At 36.6% G+C, this 21333-nt stretch overlaps 1 protein-coding gene across 1 annotated transcript in view; it reads right to left on the reverse strand.

Annotated features, from left to right (window-relative positions):
• LOC149798210 (ran GTPase-activating protein 1-like) overlaps positions 1-21333 on the reverse strand; it is a 110902-nt gene that overhangs the window by 40820 nt on the left and 48749 nt on the right. Inside the window, exons 10-11 of the mRNA XM_089963296.1 lie at positions 21135-21204; positions 10454-10543 (exon numbers count right to left, since the gene is read on the reverse strand). Of these exons, the coding sequence (XP_089819422.1) occupies positions 10454-10543; positions 21135-21204 (160 nt within the window). The remainder of the gene's footprint in view (positions 1-10453; positions 10544-21134; positions 21205-21333) is intronic.

Below are 21333 nucleotides of genomic sequence, written 5' to 3' on the forward strand. Positions count from 1 at the left end.
CTTTTTTTTATATTGAAACTTCACAACTGTATGATCTGTAAAGTACATAGAGTTCTGACAGGACATCTATCATGGATAATTTTGACATGTAGTATACAGTAATTTTAAAGAATAAAATGACCTTCACTTAAATGTTGTTGGACCCCAGGTGTGTTAGGGTTTAACATTTTTATGGGGAATTTGGTAGATTTTATATTATAATTGCTTACACTTAAGTGAGTTTGGTAGATTTCATATTATATATGCTTACACTTAAGTGAGTTTGGTAGATTTTATATTATATATGCTTACACTTAAGTGAGTTTGGTAGATTTTATATTATATATGCTTACACTTAAGTGAGTTTGGTAGATTTTATATTATATATGCTTATACTTAAGTGAGTTTGGTAGATTTTATATTATATATGCTTACACTTAAGTGAGTTTGGTAGATTTTATATTATATATGCTTACACTTAAGTGAGTTTGGTAGATTTTATATTATAATTGCTTACACTTAAGTGATACCCATTGCAAAGTACAACCATGGAATGTCTTTATGCAGTAGATGCCCAAGCAAAAACATTTGTGTGCAAAGCGGACATAATAAAAATACATATTAATAATAATATTCAGAAGGTACGACTCATTTAGCCAAATATTAGCTAATCTCCTATGAGGCCCTCAGGGCCATACAATGTTCAAAATGTACACAATATGTAACAAAGCACAAAAAAATACTATTAATTTATGGATTAATGTCACAGAAATATTTCACTTAAAAGTTGTGATGTACATACATGTACAGTATTTTTATAATGTTTGTAACCAATTACTGCATACACATGGAGAAATGGACGGAATATTTGATGAGATATTATACGCTGATTGAGGCTTTTAACACAACAAGATTGTCATCTAGCTTACTTCTTAGACAAACATGATGACAAGCACATCATGATAACTGGTAGCCAGCCAGTATCACTAATACAGTACAGTACTAATACAGTACATTCACTTCCAAGTGCATAACACACATATAAATACTGTATCAGAAATATACTGAAATCAATTACTCAACCATTTCCCAATTACTTGTGCACCTGACCGCCCCTATCCCATTTCAATGCAAACATGTTTTGATATTTCTACCTCATTTTAATGTGTGTGGACCATATCTCGATACAAGAGATTCTGGAACCCCAAGTTAAACAACCTCCATTTGCATGGTTATTTCACAGTGCCACACACTTGGTATGTCTCTTTCAATTAAACAAGCCTTCTGAAAGTTTTATGGCATCACAGCATGTATTAGATGGATCCTAAACAGCCAATTAAAAATAAGAGGGCTTCAGAAATTGCATCAACTTACAAATAGCTGCAGCAATTTCTGCAGGAAAAATCAAAGAATCCAGACTACACTGGTCAACAGTGAAATCATTACTGACTTGAAAAGGCCCTAATCTGTAGTATTTTGGTGTGCCGAACACGAATATAACCGTGAAAAATTTGTATTGGCTCTCGTTTTGAAGATATTCATATACCTCATTTTCTATGTTTCACTGTGTAAATTTCTCCAGTAGGACTGCAGCAACATCCGGAATAATGATGTAACATTGCATAATACCATCATGCTCACATCATCCACAGTTGATTGCATCATTTTCTGATGCAATGCAATACTAATGCCATGCGGCTGCTGAAGTAAGTTGACGTCAGCAGTGTACTATACATGTGTAGGCCTATTATACTAATGCCAGGCGGCTGCTGAAGCTGACGTAAGCAGTGTACTATATAAAGCCCAATCAGATAGGTTCAGCATTTAAAATATTTTAGACGTTGTGCGAGACAGTTCAAGCTACTGTTACATAAAACTTATTATTTTATCCATTTACGTACAATAAAGAACAGTAATGCCTCGAAAGTGTGTTAATACCGCGGACAATTTTTGCTATATTTGTGGGGAAGTGACATTTGCCAACCAGAAGAAAAGTATCAATTCTCAAGTGAAGAAGGCATATCATCTTTACTTCGGATGCAAGGTTGGTGACCAAGACAAGCCTTGGGCTCCGCATATATGCTGTGCTACATGTACAACACAGCTTTCACAGTGGTTGAATTGCAAAAGGTCATCAATGCCGTTTGCAGTCCCAATGGTGTGGAGAGAGCCAAGCAACCACCTAAATGACTGTTACTTCTGCTTGGTTCCTCCTCTTTCCGGCGGAATAACGAAGCGAAAGAAGTCGAGAATAGTCTACCCAAACATTCCATCTGCATTGAGACCAGTTCCACATGGTGAGGGACTTTCTATTCCAGAACCTCCAGCAGAATATTCTCTTGATTCATCTGACGAAGACAAAGGTGAGTCGACCTGTTCTTCTCCTGGTCCATCAGCATGCAGTGATCCAGATTTTCACTGTGGTGCATCATCAACCCCACACAGAATAACACAGGAAGAACTAAATGACCTGATTCGTGATTTGGACTTATCAAAGAACAAGGCAGAATTGCTAGGATCAAGACTCCAACAATGGAATCTTCTAGAAGAAGATGTCACAATTACTGCATATCGAAAGCGCCACCAGCAATTGGAGCCTTTCTTCAGAAAGGAAAGTAATCTGATATTCTGTTCCGATATTGAGGGCCTCATGAATGCTTTAAAAATCACTCATGACCCACAAGAATGGAGACTATTTGTGGACTCTTCGAAACTGAGTCTCAAGGCTGTGCTTTTGCACAATGGAAACATTCTTCCATCTATTCCAGTAGCGTATGCTGTCCACATGAAAGAGACATACGATAACTTAAGGCAGCTACTGAATTCCATTGAGTATAACAAGTACAGCTGGCACCTCTGTGGTGATTTGAAGGTAGTTGCCCTTTTAATGGGACTGCAGCAAGGATATACAAAATACATGTGTTTCTTATGCGAGTGGGATAGCCGAGCAAGGGAAATGCACTACATGAGGAAGGAATGGACTCACAGGCAGAATGTAGCCATTGGAGAGAAGAATATCCAACACCCAGCTCTGGTTGAGGCTCAGAAAATCTTGCTACCACCCCTTCACATCAAACTAGGTTTGATGAAGAACTTCGTGAAAGCCATTGACCGGACTTTGCCAGCATTCCGATACCTGCATGAAAAATTCCCTCGACTCAGCGAAGCAAAGATTAAAGAGGGAGTTTTTGTGGGTCCTCAGATTCGAGAGCTTTTCAAAGATGACCGGTTCAACAACTTGCTGGAAGGTGACGCGAAACAAGCATGGAATGCTTTTCGCCTAGTTTCTACAAACTTCCTCGGAAATGTTAGGGCAGAAAACTATAAGGAACTAGTAGAAGACATGTTGAAGAAGTATAAGAAACTTGGCTGCAATATGTCTCTAAAGATTCACTTCCTTCATTCCCATTTGGATTTCTTTCCTAGCAACTGTGGTATTGTTAGTGATGAACACGGCGAACGTTTTCATCAAGATATCGCAACAATGGAACAAAGATACCAGGGAAAATGGTCCACTACAATGCTGGCTGACTACTGCTGGACACTCCTCAGAGATGCTCCCGAACAGCTGTATAAGAGACAGGCGAAGAAATCTAAGATGTAGTCAATGACTTGATTTTTTATAGGTAGGCTATTACAGTTGACCTTTTACTATTGGAATGCATTTCGTTATGTAAACATTAATTTCTTGCAGATTACAAAAAAACTAGAGCCAATTTTGCAATTTGACTGTCATATTCGTGTTCAGCACATAAAAATTGATAAGAATTGACTAATTTTATTTCAGTAACATGACTTTTGTAAAAATTTGTTGTCCAGTGCTATCAGACTGATTTCTGAGAACAAAATTTAGCTCATAAACCCTTGTTTGTAATCAGGAAAAACTATTTCATAAGCAAATGGACCACAAAAAAATGAGAAAATACCAAATATCAGACACTGCAGTGACAATGATTTCTGATTTTGATGCTCAACAATAGATCACACATTAACCTGGGATTCTTGTACCTTAGAATGAAAAGATAAGTACTTAATATTGAATTTAAGTGCTCTAGGTATGCATATATTTAAGTGCAGTTTTTACTACCCAGCCATAATGGGATACAGTTAACTGGTGGCATGCACATTGTACCCTCTTAGCAACAGACATGTATATAGTGCTGCAGTTCAGTTGTAGGAGATTTATGAAGGAAAGGATTAAAACTGAGTTTTATATTTGACAGGATTCATGAAATCATCAAGCTTGAAACTCATATACACAATGCATGAATTGTCACAGTGAAGATAAGGTCATTCATGAGTAACAATCTATTTTCAAGATTCATGACTCCTGTAAAATATGCAGACCTGCCAACCCCAAGTCCATCTCAATAAGGCAGCTGACTTTTTTTCCCCGTAAGATTGACCAGTTTTCAGTAAGGTGTAATAAAATATTAATAACTGCTATTGTAAAGCTGGAAAACATAATTAAAAGTTCGACACAGCAACAATAAACATTATGTTCAACTGTAAAGTTTATAAAGTAAGTGTAGACCTTATTTACCACTAGTCCAGTTGCACAAACTTTAGTTCCAAACCCTATGCAACTCAACAGCTTGTTGCAATCTCTCAACTTGACGTACTTCTTGGAAATGCATTTTCCATTTCATAAGAGATGGCAATCATATCTCCCGCCACGAGACATACTCAAATTGGCAAGTGAAACCCAATAAACATAATTGTGTCCTTTCCATCTTTTATTCACAAGAATCTGAATATTCCTTTTTATTCTTCTTTGTCGAGTATTAACACTTTCTAGAGGCTCATTTTCCATTTTGTCTTAAACACGCATCACTTTCCGGATGCCATTTTAAAAAAAATTATATAATCAACCATTTGATCATGCAGACACTTCACATGAACAAATAACAAATAGGTGCAGTTTAAAGTGTCTGGTGTGCTGCTGTAAAGTTAGTCTGCGTCACTAATTCTACTTTGAAACCCAGATCCAGATTAAAAACAGATGAATCAATTATCCAGATTTTTCAGCAGCAATCATTTTTCCATAGTTTTTGTTTGTGTGTCCTAAGTCTGTATTTTAACCCTTTACCTCTTACAACCATCTTTGGACGCCTCTACAAAAGTCCCATGGAAGCGCCTTTTGACGTCGGCTGTAAATATCAGCCATTTTAAGCCGGTTTTCATAGCGCCACCTTCGGGGAAAACTCCTTATTAGATACTACATTCATTTCTGTGAATGACAATTACGTCAGATCACGTGGTCACTGTTTATGTACTGGTCGATATCTGCTATTTAAAGTAATTACACAGCTATAACAATCGGACTTTACTCTTAAATTGTTCCACATATAATAGATGTGTACCAAAAATGTAAAATGGTTAAAATTGCTGTTAAACGTAACATACACTACGTTGCTTAATATTTCACAGGCAGGCTATGCGTATGCGGTCGACTAGATAACGTGTTCTATTTATAGCGAGCTGCACTTTGTCACTATGCTCTATGAGGTAAAGGGTTAAGAATAATTTTTGTAAGACTTACGGCAAAATCATATGAGTTGGCAGGTCCAAATATGGCGTTAAAACTGGCAATAGTTATGCAAATAATGAATCCCAAGAAATAAATGAATATTTTAACCGTTGTTGACATATATTGTCAAAGCACAATAAAATTAGGTGCATGAATATACAAGCTGTTCCCTTCTAATAACTTGTAGTTTATGGCATCACATGACACCATTTGATCCAATCTAACTGCCTGACAAAAAAAGCTTGGTAACCATTTGTAACAGTCTCATGAAAATAAAAGAATACATGTCCTTGAAGTCAGTACACCTTTCACTTCTACTGTAAATTTTGCAAAACTTCAATGCAAACTTCTTTTTTTTTTTAAGTAAAATTTATTGCCTGTAAACATTCGCAAATGAAAATCTAGGTGGTACATCCATCATGTCCAGGCTGTATGTCCTTCTGCATTATCAATTCCATCAAATACATGTACCGAACAATATCATGGTGACCTTAAGGTGTTTTACAGAAATTGTCAGAAATATTTAACAAATAATCTCTCAAAAGAAATAAAAGACAACTAATGATGCAAGGTAAAGCGTGCACACCGGTAAAGGCTTACATATAAAGAACTGCAAGCCTAACATATAGATAAGGGGGAAAAGTTGTGTTTCAAATTGGTTTAATTAAATGGCATCATTTTAGTTACTGTATAACATGTACACATTTTTTAATTTTGATAAATGTTGTAATCTTCGTGTTTAATTTGTACACGCGACACAGGATGAGACCTCATGCTTTAAAAGTTATGACAAACTAAAGAAAACAGAAATAAAATACAAGAAATGTTAAAATACAATCTTTGATACATCATATACAATGATAAAATACAATGAAAATCTAAAATCTTTTCAAACTATAGCCTTATCATTGAAAAGAAAGCCGCCATAAAGTCTGTATAGTCTAATAGAAATTGAATGAGCAATGGAAAAGCTGGACATTTTATGAGAAAAGTTTGACGTTAGTTTCTTAAATTTCAAATTGCTGTCCCCAATCAGAAATGGCTACTTAAAATAAAAATAAATGCAACCAAGTAAAAATAAATAAAACTCTTGGATATTATTTTAATTTTTAGGTAATATAAAACCAGTAGCAAGTCTAAAATATTTCCTTAAAAATAATATATTTTGATTTTGTTATAAAAGCACAGCAGTTATTTTCTTGTTAACACTTAAGTCAGCCTATGACAAGATATCCAATTTATGCAACCTGGCTTAAATTGGGGCTTTGTCTTTACTGTAATATAAAAGAAGATATTTTCTCTCGACTTGCCTCTTGTGTATCTTTTAATGATACACTGTACCTATGTCTCTCTAAGACTTAACATTAAATGTTTTCCAATTTTATTTCCATATTTGGCACAAGATTACTACCAAGTAGTACAATTTTAATTTCCTATAAATATTAAGTCCACAAACAGGCATAAAATAAAAAAAATCTCCTTAATATTCAAAACATATGGCACTTCAAGATGAATAATTACAAAATACTAATGGGAAGTTTCTTTGGCAAAAACAAAACATGTAATGCATTCACTCCATCATACCCACTGCAATAAAGTGAAGTGACAGTTTACTCTGCAAAATGTTTTAAATAACTCTTAGAAGGTGCTGAAGGAAAATGTCTCTTTTAAAAGATACAGATTCCTCATGTAGAATTAAAGTCCTGCATAAAGCCTGGGCTGCACTCCGGAAGTCCACCACTAATAATAAACCTACTGTGTGGGCTGCATTCAGGAAGTCAAGCACTAATAATAAACCTACTTTGTGGGCTGCATTCAGAAAGTCCAGCACTAACAATAAACATACTGTGTGGGTTGCTCTCAGGAACTCCAGCACGAATAACAAACCTACTTTGTTGGCTGCATTCAGGAAGTCTGGCACTATAATAAACCTACTGTGTTGGCTGCATTCGGGAAGTCAAGCACTAATTATAAACCTACTGTATTGGCTGCCAGTGAAAGGCACTAGATGGCAAAAGAGATGCAGCTTGCTGGAAGCAATGCATGTAAATTTTGTTTAATTTGCAGAAGACCTTGCCAAATGATACCTGTAACAAGGTTTTGAAAACTGTTATACTAAGTTTATTGACGTGTTTTACACCTGATATGTACTCAGACCTATTTACTTTATGACATGCATTTAGATACATATTTTAGAGGTAAGCAGTGTTTATTTGTTAATCTTTTAAGAGTATGGTTTCAATCTGAAGCGCCAATCCTCTTCGGTGCAAAACAGTACATAATGCTTGCTTACTGAACACAGCCCAGGAACAGAAGCAATAAGTTTTAACAAGATGGCTAACTGATGACACTTTCGTGTTTTATTACACATCACAAAACTGTTTTTTGCATGAATTTAATAAAAGTTGCACAATGGATGAAGAGTGGTTTCTAGGTAACAGGTGTTGTCAAGACAACTTCAGATTATTCATCTCTTCAGCTATGTCAAGTGTGGTGCTTGCAGTGCTAGCCTGCAAAGAAGCGAAAAAAATGTCTACTTACACATGTATTTCATTATTAAACAATTAACAGAATAAAATAAATTTCCATCATTTACTTAGGTCTTTTTTTATTCAGACCAAACAGTTTGCAACGAGTGATATTTAATTTATTAAAAGATTTAAAAAAAGTTAAAACCAAATATAACTAATGAAAATCTTTGGAAGTTCATACCATAAAGGTCTGTGTGAATTTTACAAATGAGCACGCAAATTCAGCTTCACTGCTGTTCTATACACAAAATGTTTTTATTTAATCAAAAATGACTGCTCAACATTTATGTTTCTGCTGTCAATAACTACTAAATTTGCACTGCATGTACACCACACTTTAAGCTGGAGATAAGAGAAAGGTTTTGCCTTTAAGTCAACGAAATGAACAAACTAAATTTGTCATTTTTTGTATCGTACTGTCTTCATTATTTCTTCTGACATGCCAAAGACAATAAGTTCAGACAAACAATGGTAAAATCAATGGTTACACCATGAAATCTGAGATGATGACCTAAATGAAGAACTTACTAATGACCGGACAAACAAAAGTATTGCTATATTTCGTAACTATATTTGTTGGGAGTGTATCAAATTTTGGGACTACTCTCCAAGCTACAATTCATATATGAAGTTTCATCATAGTACATGCTACAATCTGAGAAACTGACCTAAAACATACATGTACATCACCACTGGAGCATGAAAATAGGTCAAAATGACCAACTTTTGGTGTGATGGAACAGTTTGCTAATATATGCACATAGCAAGTTTCCTAACAGTATGACTGGTGTCCTAAAAAAATTGATTTAAATATACACATTATATCTGTTAATGATGCAGCCACTAACATCAACTATCACACCTGGGTACAGCACACATTTTTGAGCAGTTCATCGACAAATCAAATCCGGGTCAGTGACACTATATTAAAGTTAATGCGCAGAAACCATTTTTCTTTCTTTTCAGTATCAATGACACTGGCCTTTGACACATTTCTGTACCCAAATGCAAACCATTCACACAGCTTCGTTCAGGTTGCTGATGTACAAGTAATGTTATCATGAAGAAACCATTTTTCTTCTTCCAGTATGTGACCTTAACCATTTGCCCTTTTGACTATCAAATAAACGGGCTTCTGCCTAAACCCATGTGCAAGTCAGCCACAAAGTTCTGATTAGTAATAAATTTGTATGCATAGTTTTCTTTCAGCACAATAGCTCAGCAAAATTTTATTAAATTACAGAATGTACTATCAATCAACTGTATAATCCAAATAATTATCTGGGAATAAAACATGGTAAAGGATGAATATAACTTTTGCTACATATGTAATTTAGTGGTGTTTTAAAGCTGGATCAATTTCGAGTACCAAAATTTCTACATGACCCTCGGATCTGCAGTAACTCAGATTTTGACAACAGATTTGTATTCAAAAAGTCATACGTTTGATACCTGCCATGACCTATACCTGGTTAATGTTCCAGCATTCCTTCAGTAAGTATCATAAACAATTAGATGACAGGACTGGATAAATTACTTGTTATCCAAAATGTTCAGCATTTTCAAACAAATCTCAGATCTGGAAAAGTACATGTATAAAATTCCATGATGTTCCACATCCTGGACAATAATGACTAATCTACTTAAACCTACCTGGAAGTCGGGGCTGCCATTACGGCTGGGTGTGGGGTAAGGTGTGGCGGAAAGGGGTGAGGGAATGTCACTTTTTCAAAGGGATGCCATCAATAGACAACAAAAATATTATACACAGTAAATTATACGCCTACAGTGATTTTGGAAAATCATTATTCTTATTTCAGTTTCAATGGCCTTGACCTCTGACCTATTGAAACAAAACTTCAATGACACCTTTCTTGTTACAAATACAAACCATCCACAAATGAGATCATGGTTTGTGCCATAGGACTTGTGGTTTGATCAAACTTGTTTCCTTCTTTCAGTCTCTGTGATCTCGATGCTAGCAAAATGAACAGGTGTCTTCCTTGTCTCAAATGCACTAAATTCACAAAGTCTGGTCAAAAAGGTAATAAAGAACTCATGATATTATGAGGAAACCATTTTTCATTCTTGTCATAGTAATAACCTTGACCTCTGACCCCAAAATCAATAAGTCTTTCATATCTCAATTGCAAGCTATATAAATGTTTGGTCAAGATATCAGGTACACAAGACAAGATATTGTGTTCAAATAGTTTTCATTGTTTCAGTGATCCTGACCATGACCTTTATTATGGCTGATGTATAAAAAATTAGAACCATATCAAACATGAAAACATGATGATGTAGACCTTATTCCTTATAAAAAAACAACAACAAAAACAGATGGGTAGATTTAAATTGAATAGCTCTAAATTATTGTGCTCTGTATTGAAAGATACTATCGAAAACCTACCTGTTTTGATGGACTGATGCTTTTTCCTTGGATTATAAACCCAGGATCATTGATCACTTCTCCTTCATCATCGTCATCCTGTAAATCCTCCTGAAAAGAATACGTCTGATATATTAGACAGGCCTTAAAATATTTTGATGTCTTTCTCTATAAAATTCACTAATTTTACTTATGCTGTTATAAACTGCCATCACAGTGTAGCATCCCCAATTCTGAACCATTTAAGATACTGAATAAACAAATGATTATCAAGATACTGTACACGTGTTAGCAACCTGCATGACCCAAAAACATCATAACAATCATCTTATCATGCATTGTCTGTCGAGGTGATCATTTCCTACCCATGTATTTAGTTATGCATTTTATCATCTACAGAAGTTTATGAGTGCCAAACGTTGTCTGAGAACAGATTTCATTTGTGTCTACAACCATTTCCAAACAGGAAACAGCTGGGGAGGAATAATGATTCTTCCGTTTGTTTCCATCTCAAATGAAATACTAAATGTACTGAATATCCAAGCCATTATATTCAAACAATTTCACAAAGAAAAGTTTACCTTTTTTAAATAACAATTCTGTAGAATTCTCCACCGTTTCAAAAAGAAAGGTTGCAAGAGAACATGACAGGAAGTTATTTCTTTTGTCACTAAAACTTACTCGCCAATGTCTTCTTTTGGGTTTCTATTTTGTCCATGGGAAAGAGACAGAAAATGTTTCAAGTGATTGTATGATGGATATTCCTTTTTTAAAAATCACAAAAATAAACATATTTTGTGTCGATTTGGTGGTTACATTTTTATACCAGTAACATAGAGTAAAAAGTTTAAACAGGAGAGAGTGAGAGGAAGAAAGACAGAAAGAAAGACTGCAAAGCAATTTTTAAGTAAATTCTGCTTCTCCCAGAATACTTACCCAATCACATTAATGCTGGGAATATTAGCTTGCTACCTTACGAATCCTACCATACTAAAAGATGAAAACAGCACTTTCCTATTAAAGGGCAATAACTCTTGTCCATTACCTCCCTTGCCATCACACTGTCACTAGTTTTTAAGCTAAGTGACATACTAACGAGGATGCTCACATGGTAGGGTGGTTGGGAGGGTGTTTAAGTATTGTGATTGGTAAGTTTTCTTGAAGAAACAATTTATTTAAAAATTTTCTTTCTCCTTCAAATATGTTCCCCAATAATATTAACATTAGGAGAATAGGTAATAGGAGGAGGAAATGCTGAACATCTGAACTCTACCTCTGGTATCCTTCTATGGAATGAAGGCTGGATTCCCCATGCTAACAATTACAAGTGCCACTAATTACGTTAGCAACACACCCTAGGGTCACTCGATCTGTGATCCCTACATATGGTTAAGATAATTATTGAAATAATCTTACCTACAAAATTTCACTGGCAAATCCAGCAAAGCTGATAGGCTGTTGTTTTAATTGGGCTTGGTGGTCATCTGGACCACTGCCACTGGACCTACCAGATTCAAGGTTTGCCTCTGCATGCCAGACAACAGTTTCTGCTACATCTCAGATTGAAATGTTACATTCAAACACAATACTCACAGAGATTGCTCTAATCTCATGAGCAGCAATCTTCATTAGGTCATTTTGTCATCGTGAGACTGAGTACGCCAAGCATGTATAACCCATTTCAACCATGAAGCAAGGCCTGTTTCCCAGCTTTCAAAAGAAATAGGCACTTGCACACGCCATGACTTGTCTATGTGCGTTTCAAGTAGGGCTTGAGTGTGAACAGGATTCTGCATGGCTGATGCTCTCCACCCGTCTATGGAAGAGAGTGAGAGAAAGACGTCTCTTTGATTACAGACTGACAGAAATCTATTTTTGGCTACAAAGATTTGTTGTGTCAAGAGGACCACCAAACCAGCCAATCTGAACTGAAGATATTTCAGGTCAACTGAAAAGGCATGTAACTCACTCACCCTGCATGCTGAAGCTAAAGCAATCAGGAAATATGTGTGGTATCATAGTAACCGTAGCAAAATGTGGGCCGAAATTATATGAATTGAGCCATGTTAAAACCTGGGACATATTCCATTTTGGAAACAGAGTGAAGGATTTGGGTCAATTGAGATAAAAATTGGATAAAAGATCTGATAGATCTTTACCATGCTTGATATCACAACCAACATGATGCCAGAATGTGTCAGATATGGAGCAGTAGCCTTTGATAGTAATCGGGGCTAAGTGTCTCTTCTCGAAGAGCTAAAAAAAAAAAGCCACTTTCCCTCTTAAGCCTTCAGAGTGGAGGGTCTTCTTGCTCTCGAGATTCTCTCACAATTGAAGGTATAACTGTCTTGCAAGGCTGTCCAGACAAGAGTCAAGTGTGAAGAAGACAGACTGAATAGGGATGGAACACCCTTGACCATAGCTGCTTGAGAAGATTGTGGTTGGCTAGAATCTTCCTGGGCAGACTGTAGTAGATCAGTAATCCAGGACTTGTCCCATCTCAGGGCTATCAGAATCAACTTGCATTTCTGACCCTGTAACTTCTGGATTATTTTTGGTAACAAGACCATGGAAGGGTAAGCATGAACCCTCCCAATTGATTGACAGAACATCCATGGTCCAAGTTTCTGGGTCTGGAAATGGAGAGACAAAGATGGAGTTGTGATTTCACCTTGTCACAAAATGATCATCATAGATAAACTAGAACATACCACATCATTCTGGAGGATGTCAACCAAGCAAGCTGCCATTGTTGTAGATGAAGCTGATTGGAACAGGTTGACGAACACCTGCCAAACCTAACATGACCTTTTTAGCAAGGCTGTCAGATTTTTTTCTCTAAGCTGGACCAGCTTTCAGTAAGGTAAAACAAAATATCATGTACCGCTCTTGTCAAACTGGAAAACATGCCTTTAAAATCCAGAAATGCAATTCAAGATAGATGCAGCATAGCTGCCAACCTTCCAGGCTCACAATTAGTGAAAATAGGGATAAAAAGTCATGATGGACATGAATTTGTGAAAAATACCATGACAATAACTCCATCCACTCTGACCATCAAAACTACACTATATCAAGTTTGCAATATAAAACTAAAACCCTACATATATGCAGAAATATTTATTTATCAAGACATGATACTGTGGCAGACTTCCTCAACTGCTTGATCGTAAATTTGTTTTCTAAACAGTTCAGACTTCTTGCCTGCTAGTTGATCTTGGTGACTAAAATTGCTGACAAATTTTCTGCAGCTAAGGAGGCCCTAAAGTCTGTCTTATTTTTCCTCACTAGAGAAAATACTCTTTCGCTGTCACTGTTGCCTGTTGCTGTGAGGAATGCACAGGAGCTGCAGCATTTTTGGTTCTTCCACAGGAAAATTTGGAAGCGATTTTCGAGTCCGGGAACATTTGTCAGAACAAATGTTTAGCATGGTCTCCAGCTGATAAAGGTAGATTGTGTTCGACAAGGAAACTCACAAATAATGCTTTAGAATTGGTAGCCTGCAGGTCTTCCGCCAATGGCTTAAAAGATGAAATCTGCGAATTCTTAATTTTCCTAACTTCTACATGTTTTTTGCAACCGACGTGCTTCCTGACATCATCTCTTCAATGGCACACTGAGTGCAAAATGCATGATGAATATCAGTGTTTAATGACAGAATGCACGGCCAACTTTTGATATATTCCAAATTAAACTTCACTTTTTGAGCAATACATTTCTTTTTCCTTGGTGGTGAAGACATTTTCAACATCTTACATGCAATGCTGAACAGTAACTCAAATCAGTGTTGGTGACGCATGCGCGGAGCATAATTCCGGTTAGGCCCCAGTTTCTCTCAAAAGCATTTGTAAAACTACTCTTATACATATAGATTAAAATAGGATAAAATGCTTGCTACCGGGCCAACTGTACTAATCAGATGTAGATCTACTAATATTGCGACAGCAGTACCTGACCGTTTCGGCAACTGTGAATATCATGACTAGCGCTTAACGGGAAATCGTTTATTTTATTATAGCTTTAAATAATTGAGGATTGGAGAATTCGTGAATGTTTGGCTTGCAGCGTGAATCCGTGAATCGCTGAAAAAGTCGTGATATTCACACCAAATTCGTGAGGGTTGGCAGCTATGATGCAGTGACGATAAACATGTTCGCCTCAAAAGTTTAATTTAACCTTAATTACCTCCAGTACAGATTCACAAACTGCAGTTCCAAACCCTATGGAGCTCAATGGCTTCTTGATATCTCAGAACGTTTTGTAATCCTTAAAAAAATTAAAAGTTCATGTAGTGGAGACAGCAATCGTCTTTCCTGCCATTTGACATGCTCAAACCAACAAAGGATGTCCATTAAACATAACTGTTGCCCTTCCGGCGTTTTTCACAAGAATCTAAATATTCCCTTTTATTCATCTGTGCTATTAAAACTTTTTAAGAGGATTATTGTCCCTTACATCATCACCTGTCACTTGTTGGATGCCATTTGTAAAATTAATAAAACAGTCAAAAGCCTGATCATAGAGATGTTTTGCATCACAAAATATGTGCAATTTTAAGCATCTGAGGTACACTGGTAAAATCAGTCTGGCTCCCTGATTAATTCCACTAAAGCTAATATGAAACACAGATTCCAATCAAAGGAGGACAAGTCACTATCTGGATTTTACCGTAAACAAACATATTTCCATAAGCTGTGCTTTTATTTTGTAAGTACATATCTGAAGTGTCATTTCCACATTCCTACGGGTTGGCGCATGGGGTGTGTGACACAATCCATAACCCTGGTAAAAACCAAAGGGTTGATGTTGAAGCCAAAGGGTAGGGCTCTGAACTGATAAACAATGTCATGGTAAGCAAAACATAGAAATTTCTGTGAATCAGAATGGATAGGGATGAGAAAATATGCATTGGTCAGATTGAGACTGACGCCATACTCGTCCCATCTGACAGAGAGAAAGATTCATCTTGCCATCTCCATCTTGATTTCAGTAGCAAAATGTATTGATTGAGGTGACTCCAGCTGATGATTGGCCTCAACTTTCCATTCACCTTCTAAATAAGAAACAGCCTGGTATAAAACCCTAGTAATGATGGTTTTTGCACAAACTCTACCACCTATTTATCAACGAGTGACCATATCTTTCTGTTTTAGAATGGCATCCTTCACCTGATGTGATAGTATGTCTGTGAAGAGGGCACAGGAGGAAAGAGGAGGGGCTTGGATAAATGAAAACCGAATGCCTTTTGAAATGACCTGGATCACAAGTTTTCTGAGGGAGTAAGGTGATCCAGTGAGCCTGAAATTGCAGGAGGTGGCCACCCGTATGATGGCTATTTGCTGGTGGTGGAGAGGGTAAGTCAAAATCTAGAGTTAGGTGGCTTGAGGGCAGAGAAAATTGGTTTCTTCCCACCTGTGCATAGTTGTCTCCTAGCTTGGGCTGAGAACTATATTGCATATTTGACTGAGAAGATCCCATATCCTTAGTCAGCTTATCGTCCCCTCTGTAGTGTTGGGGGCTGATTATTTTGAAACGAATGTGTGGGTTGAGCTACAAGTTAGATGGTCAGTTCTTGAGCTGCCTGCCTCCGAACTTCTTCAATTTTTATTTGGACAAGTAATGGTGACCCAAACAGGGTCAGCTGTAAAGCCAGGGTATGACGAGGCTTGAGCAACATGGACCAGAGACATGTGTCACATCAGGTCTAAGTTGGCTGAAGCAAAGTATTGGATATGGAATGGTGAGCTGCCTGGTCAATGACTCTAACAATCCGGGCTATCGCCTCCCAAGCCTGGGCATTGCTGGAGTTCTCCACGAGTCATAAACTTGCCAATGGGGCCAAATCTAACATTGAAATCATAGCAACTACATTCCAGAGTAGCATGAAACACAGTTTTGTGCACCTTATAAAACAGTGGAGCAGACATGCGACCTGTTGCTAGATTTTTGTCAAGGGTGTGTTGGAGTGAGTTATTTTACCAGCGAGATGAAAATGTTGCTGGTACTTGGCTTTCTGAAAAGAAAATTTCCCATGTTACCAATTCTACCTTACAACTGGTCACTATCTTAGCTGATTGGAGAATTAGCCAAAAGGACAATGTCTCTTCCTCCTCATTAAAATATAAGGATACTTTAACTTTATAGTCTTTGGTAGCAGTAGAAGGTGGAGGGCATTCTTAGGTTCCCAATACCTTATAAATTTCCTCAACTGCAGCCTTGAAGCTAAATTCAGTCCATTCCATGGTCAGATTTGAGGATGGCTGATTTGTAGAAGCTTTGTCACATTGAATGATGAGTCCTGATCTGGTTCCACTTGCAGCTCTGGATAAGCCTGTCATATGGTAGGCCTGGATGCTGTTGGTATAGAAGACGGTCCAGCTATCACCTGTACCAGCCACTCTAAGGGCATGGCTGTACGTCATAGTAAGTTTATGATGCCAACCATTATGGCCAAAACAAACATCCTTGTTGGCCAGACTGTTTCATAAAAGAGTCCCCATGCTTGGACAGCTGGATGGCCAATGGCAGCTGGACAGCCAGTGACAGCAAGGCTATATTATGAAATATGAACCCCATGCATCTGGACTTGCTCGGATACAGAAGTGCTAGCGCCCATTGGGCAGCCTAAAACTGGGCAGAGGGGGCACTCCCTCAATGACTCTAAAAAAGGTGTGGATAGCGAGCAAGAGAAAAAAGGTAATATGTGTGGCCTGATGTCAACAATTGTGTTATTCTTGGACCAAACAATGCATCTGTTTGAAGGCATACAGTTGTACCTTCTCAACCTTGTTATCTTCCCCTGCACGGATGTTACTGTGGCTGATAGTTTGATGGTTGCAAGCGAGAACTTTACGTTGGGAAGGAGGGAGGGCACCCAGCATCCCCATCAAGACTTGCAATGGAGGATGACTTTGGATGTAAATACTGAGAATGTCAATGTTATCTTTCCTCCTCTTTTGCTGCCTTCTGGGCTACTGTAACCTAGATTTACCTCTGTCCACGTAATACACATGCATGGCATAGCTGATGTACACTAAGTACATATGATACAAAACTCATAGTCATCTTACATATATATATATATATAATGTTGTTCCGATTATCGATTATAATCAATCATCAGTTGGTTGAGTGAACCAATAAGATAATCAATTGTGAACTCCATAATCGATTGTGTGTAATGGGAGACTACTTTTTAGTTGCATGCAAAGCACAAAGGTTAGTAAAACACCCAGCCACTAAAGTTGACCTAAAATTTATTAATTCTCTTCACAACTACAAATATAAAACCACTGGATAGTTCATAGGTGCAAAATTTCATAATTAGTAATATTTAGTCATTATTACATGATAAAGTTGTTAAATTGTTGAGTTAATAAATTTAAACACATTTTGATGATTTGTTTCAGTTTAAATGCAACATCATTTGTAGTATTTGTAAACAATGACAAACAAGAAAACCATGTCCTTCTACACTTAAAATTATAAACACATCACATATGACTGAAAGGATTTTGGGGAATTGTAGCAGTATTTCAGTTCCATATGACTTATCAGCCATAAAAAGATGCTTTCATTTAACAAAGCTGTAGAACAAAAATAACGCACAACACAATAGAAAAAAATGTAATATTATTATCAGGTTAAAGTATACATTTCATTAAAAGAGATTACTCATGTACATTTGTTAACATCTAGAAGTTTTGATCAAAGATATAACTGTATAACAAACAAAAATTAAAACTTGCTCTTAGTAACCGATAATAATCGATTGTCAGTTGGTTAAGTGGAACCGATTATCGATTACGAATTTCTGACCGATTCCCATCACTATATATATATAACCCTTCTAATAGCCACCTTTACTCACCAATCACTAGTTCACAATAGCCATTTTAACACACACACACACCCACAAATTTCCTATATTATTCTCCCGCCTTTTATGGTCAGTAGACAGGCATTTCCTAACCAAACAGAGGTTCCTCCTTGAATTGTGCAGTCACTGGCATATATCTACAGTGACTGGTCTTTTCCTCAATGAGGAAGGTACTGCTAAGATAAAGAAATATCATATGACTCAATGCGCAAACACTGTTATAAATATTACTGTGTAAGTAATATAATGAAACCACATTAAATTAACCTACTCATTCACAATTGTGATCAAAGACAGCAAGTCAATCAAGCAAAATGAGTACTTGATGAAACAAAAGCGAAATAAAAAGCTTTTGTTTCACAGATTATGTTCATTGTGGAGAAGCAGGTTTTGGAGTTTGTAGCCAACTGAAAGTTCCTGAATTGAAATATTTCCTTAAGGATGAGAAGTTTCACTACTACTTGCAATTTATATCAATATTTTACTAACAGAACAATAATAAAAAGAATTGGTTGTTTCATGAAATAAACGTCCATATGTTTTGAAAAAAAGGAATCTTGCTTGGTTGAAATCAACAACAAAAAAAGCTGAGCCGTAATACACAATGTTTTCATTTACGTATGATGGTTATTGAAACCAGGTTAGTTATCTTGAAGAAAGAAAAGCTAATTTATACAGAAAAGTGAACAACCTCGTTAGAATAAGCTCTTCACTGACACTTATTCCAAATGCAATTAAAAAAAGTATTCAGCCATTAAACAGCCCCATTACCTTTCTTATTCTTTCTTGGGTCCACAAGTAACTTGTGCCCTCAGTTATAATAATGCAGTCTATTTTCTGACCCCTTTGTGTGTGAGTTATCGAAGTAGATGTGTTATCATTATCACAGGCACACGAGCCCTGACTTTATTAACTTCAAATGCATAAAAACTTTTTCATGCTCAGAATTGGTTGATGTGGAGTCAGACTACAGCAGGCTGGAAACAATTTGTTTGTCAACTGTTTATGACATGGAAATTTTAGTAAACTGTGCCCAAGTCTGACTCAAAATATAATTCAAAAGTATACAAACTAGCGAAATTCATTTTCCTGTTTTTAAAACTGATTTAGTTAGTGTACATGGGACAAGTTCAAGCTCATTTTTCAAGTACATGGGAGCAGACATTTTATCAGCTGTTTGCTTTAGATGGTGCAAAGTTTCTATGATTACGAAATGTAATAAAATCTATAGTATATAAAAGTTATATAGAGGTATGCCAATTTTCTCTCCATTGTGCATATTGCCAGTGTCACCTCTGTCTATGTGAGTTCAAGTCTTGGATTTAGCCAATGTGGGTATGTGAGAAAGCATGCCAGTAGCTTCTCGAGGGTTGGTGGTTCTTTATGGGGATTTCCCGGGTTCTTCCTCCACCATTAATACTGGCCGCCATGTATAGCCTATTGTGTGCTGAAAAATGACATTAAATCCTACAACAACAACATGCTGCCAATGTAAACAACTTGACCTTATACTGCTCCCTGTCTCAAAAGTACATAATAACTATAGAGCACTACCTATGTTTCACTGGCCGCTATCTCTAAAGTATATAATAACTTAGACCACAACCTATGTTGCACTGGTCCCTATTCAAAAGTACAAGATACTTACAGAGCACTACCAATGTTTCAATTGGCCCCTGTCTCAAAAGTACATATTAACTATAAAGCACTACCAATGTTTCACTGGTACCTGTCTCAAAAGTACATATTAACTATAGAACACTACCAATGTTTCACTGGTCCCTGTCTCAAAAGTACATATTAACTACAGAGCACTACCAATGTTTCACTGGTACCTGTGTCAAAAGTATATATTAACTACAGAGCACTACCAATGTTTCACTGGTACCTGTGTCAAAAGTATATATTAACTATAGAACACTACCAATGTTTCACTGGTACCTGTGTCAAAAGTATATATTAACTACAGAGCACTACCAATGTTTCACTGGTCCCTGTGTCAAAAGTATATATTAACTATAGAACACTACCAATGTTTCACTGGTCCCTGTCTCAAAAGTATATATTAACTACAGAGCACTACCAATGTTTCACTGGTACCTGTCTCAAAAGTATATATTAACTACAGAGCACTACCAATGTTTCACTGGTACCTGTCTCAAAAGTATATATTAACTACAGAGCACTACCAATGTTTCAATTGGCCCCTGTCTCAAAAGTACATATTAACTATAAAGCACTACCAATGTTTCACTGGTCCCTGTCTCAAAAGTATATATTAACTACAGAGCACTACCAATGTTTCACTGGTCCCTGTCTCAAAAGTATATATTAACTATAGAACACTACCAATGTTTCAATTGGCCCCTGTCTCAAAAGTATATATTAACTACAGAGCACTACCAATGTTTCACTGGTACCTGTCTCAAAAGTATATATTAACTACAGAGCACTACCAATGTTTCACTGGTACCTGTGTCAAAAGTATATATTAACTATAGAACACTACCAATGTTTCACTGGTCCCTGTCTCAAAAGTATATATTAACTACAGAGCACTACCAATGTTTCACTGGTACCTGTCTCAAAAGTATATATTAACTACAGAGCACTACCAATGTTTCACTGGTACCTGTCTCAAAAGTATATATTAACTACAGAGCACTACCAATGTTTTACTGGTACCTGTCTCAAAAGTATATATTAACTACAGAGCACTACCAATGTTTCACTGGTCCCTGTCTCAAAAGTATATATTAACACATTTTTATAAAAAGTGCCTATGTTGACTCTGAAAAAATTTACTCAGATAAAAACACAAACCTCCTCACTGCCCTCCTGAGCAGCATCTTCCTCCTCATCCTCATCTTCTTCATCTGATCCTTCATCTCCACTGTTGACAGAAAAAATATTAAGCTGAAGCTGAAGAACAAGAACTGTCATCAGGCACTGTATCTCAACTATTAAAGAACAATTACAATACTGTAATACTTCAAAATATAATTAACCAAAAATATTATGA

The sequence above is a fragment of the Sinohyriopsis cumingii genome, chromosome 6, assembly GCF_028554795.1.
Source record: "Sinohyriopsis cumingii isolate HCF-2022 chromosome 6, ASM2855479v2, whole genome shotgun sequence".
NCBI lineage: Eukaryota > Metazoa > Mollusca > Bivalvia > Unionida > Unionidae > Sinohyriopsis > Sinohyriopsis cumingii.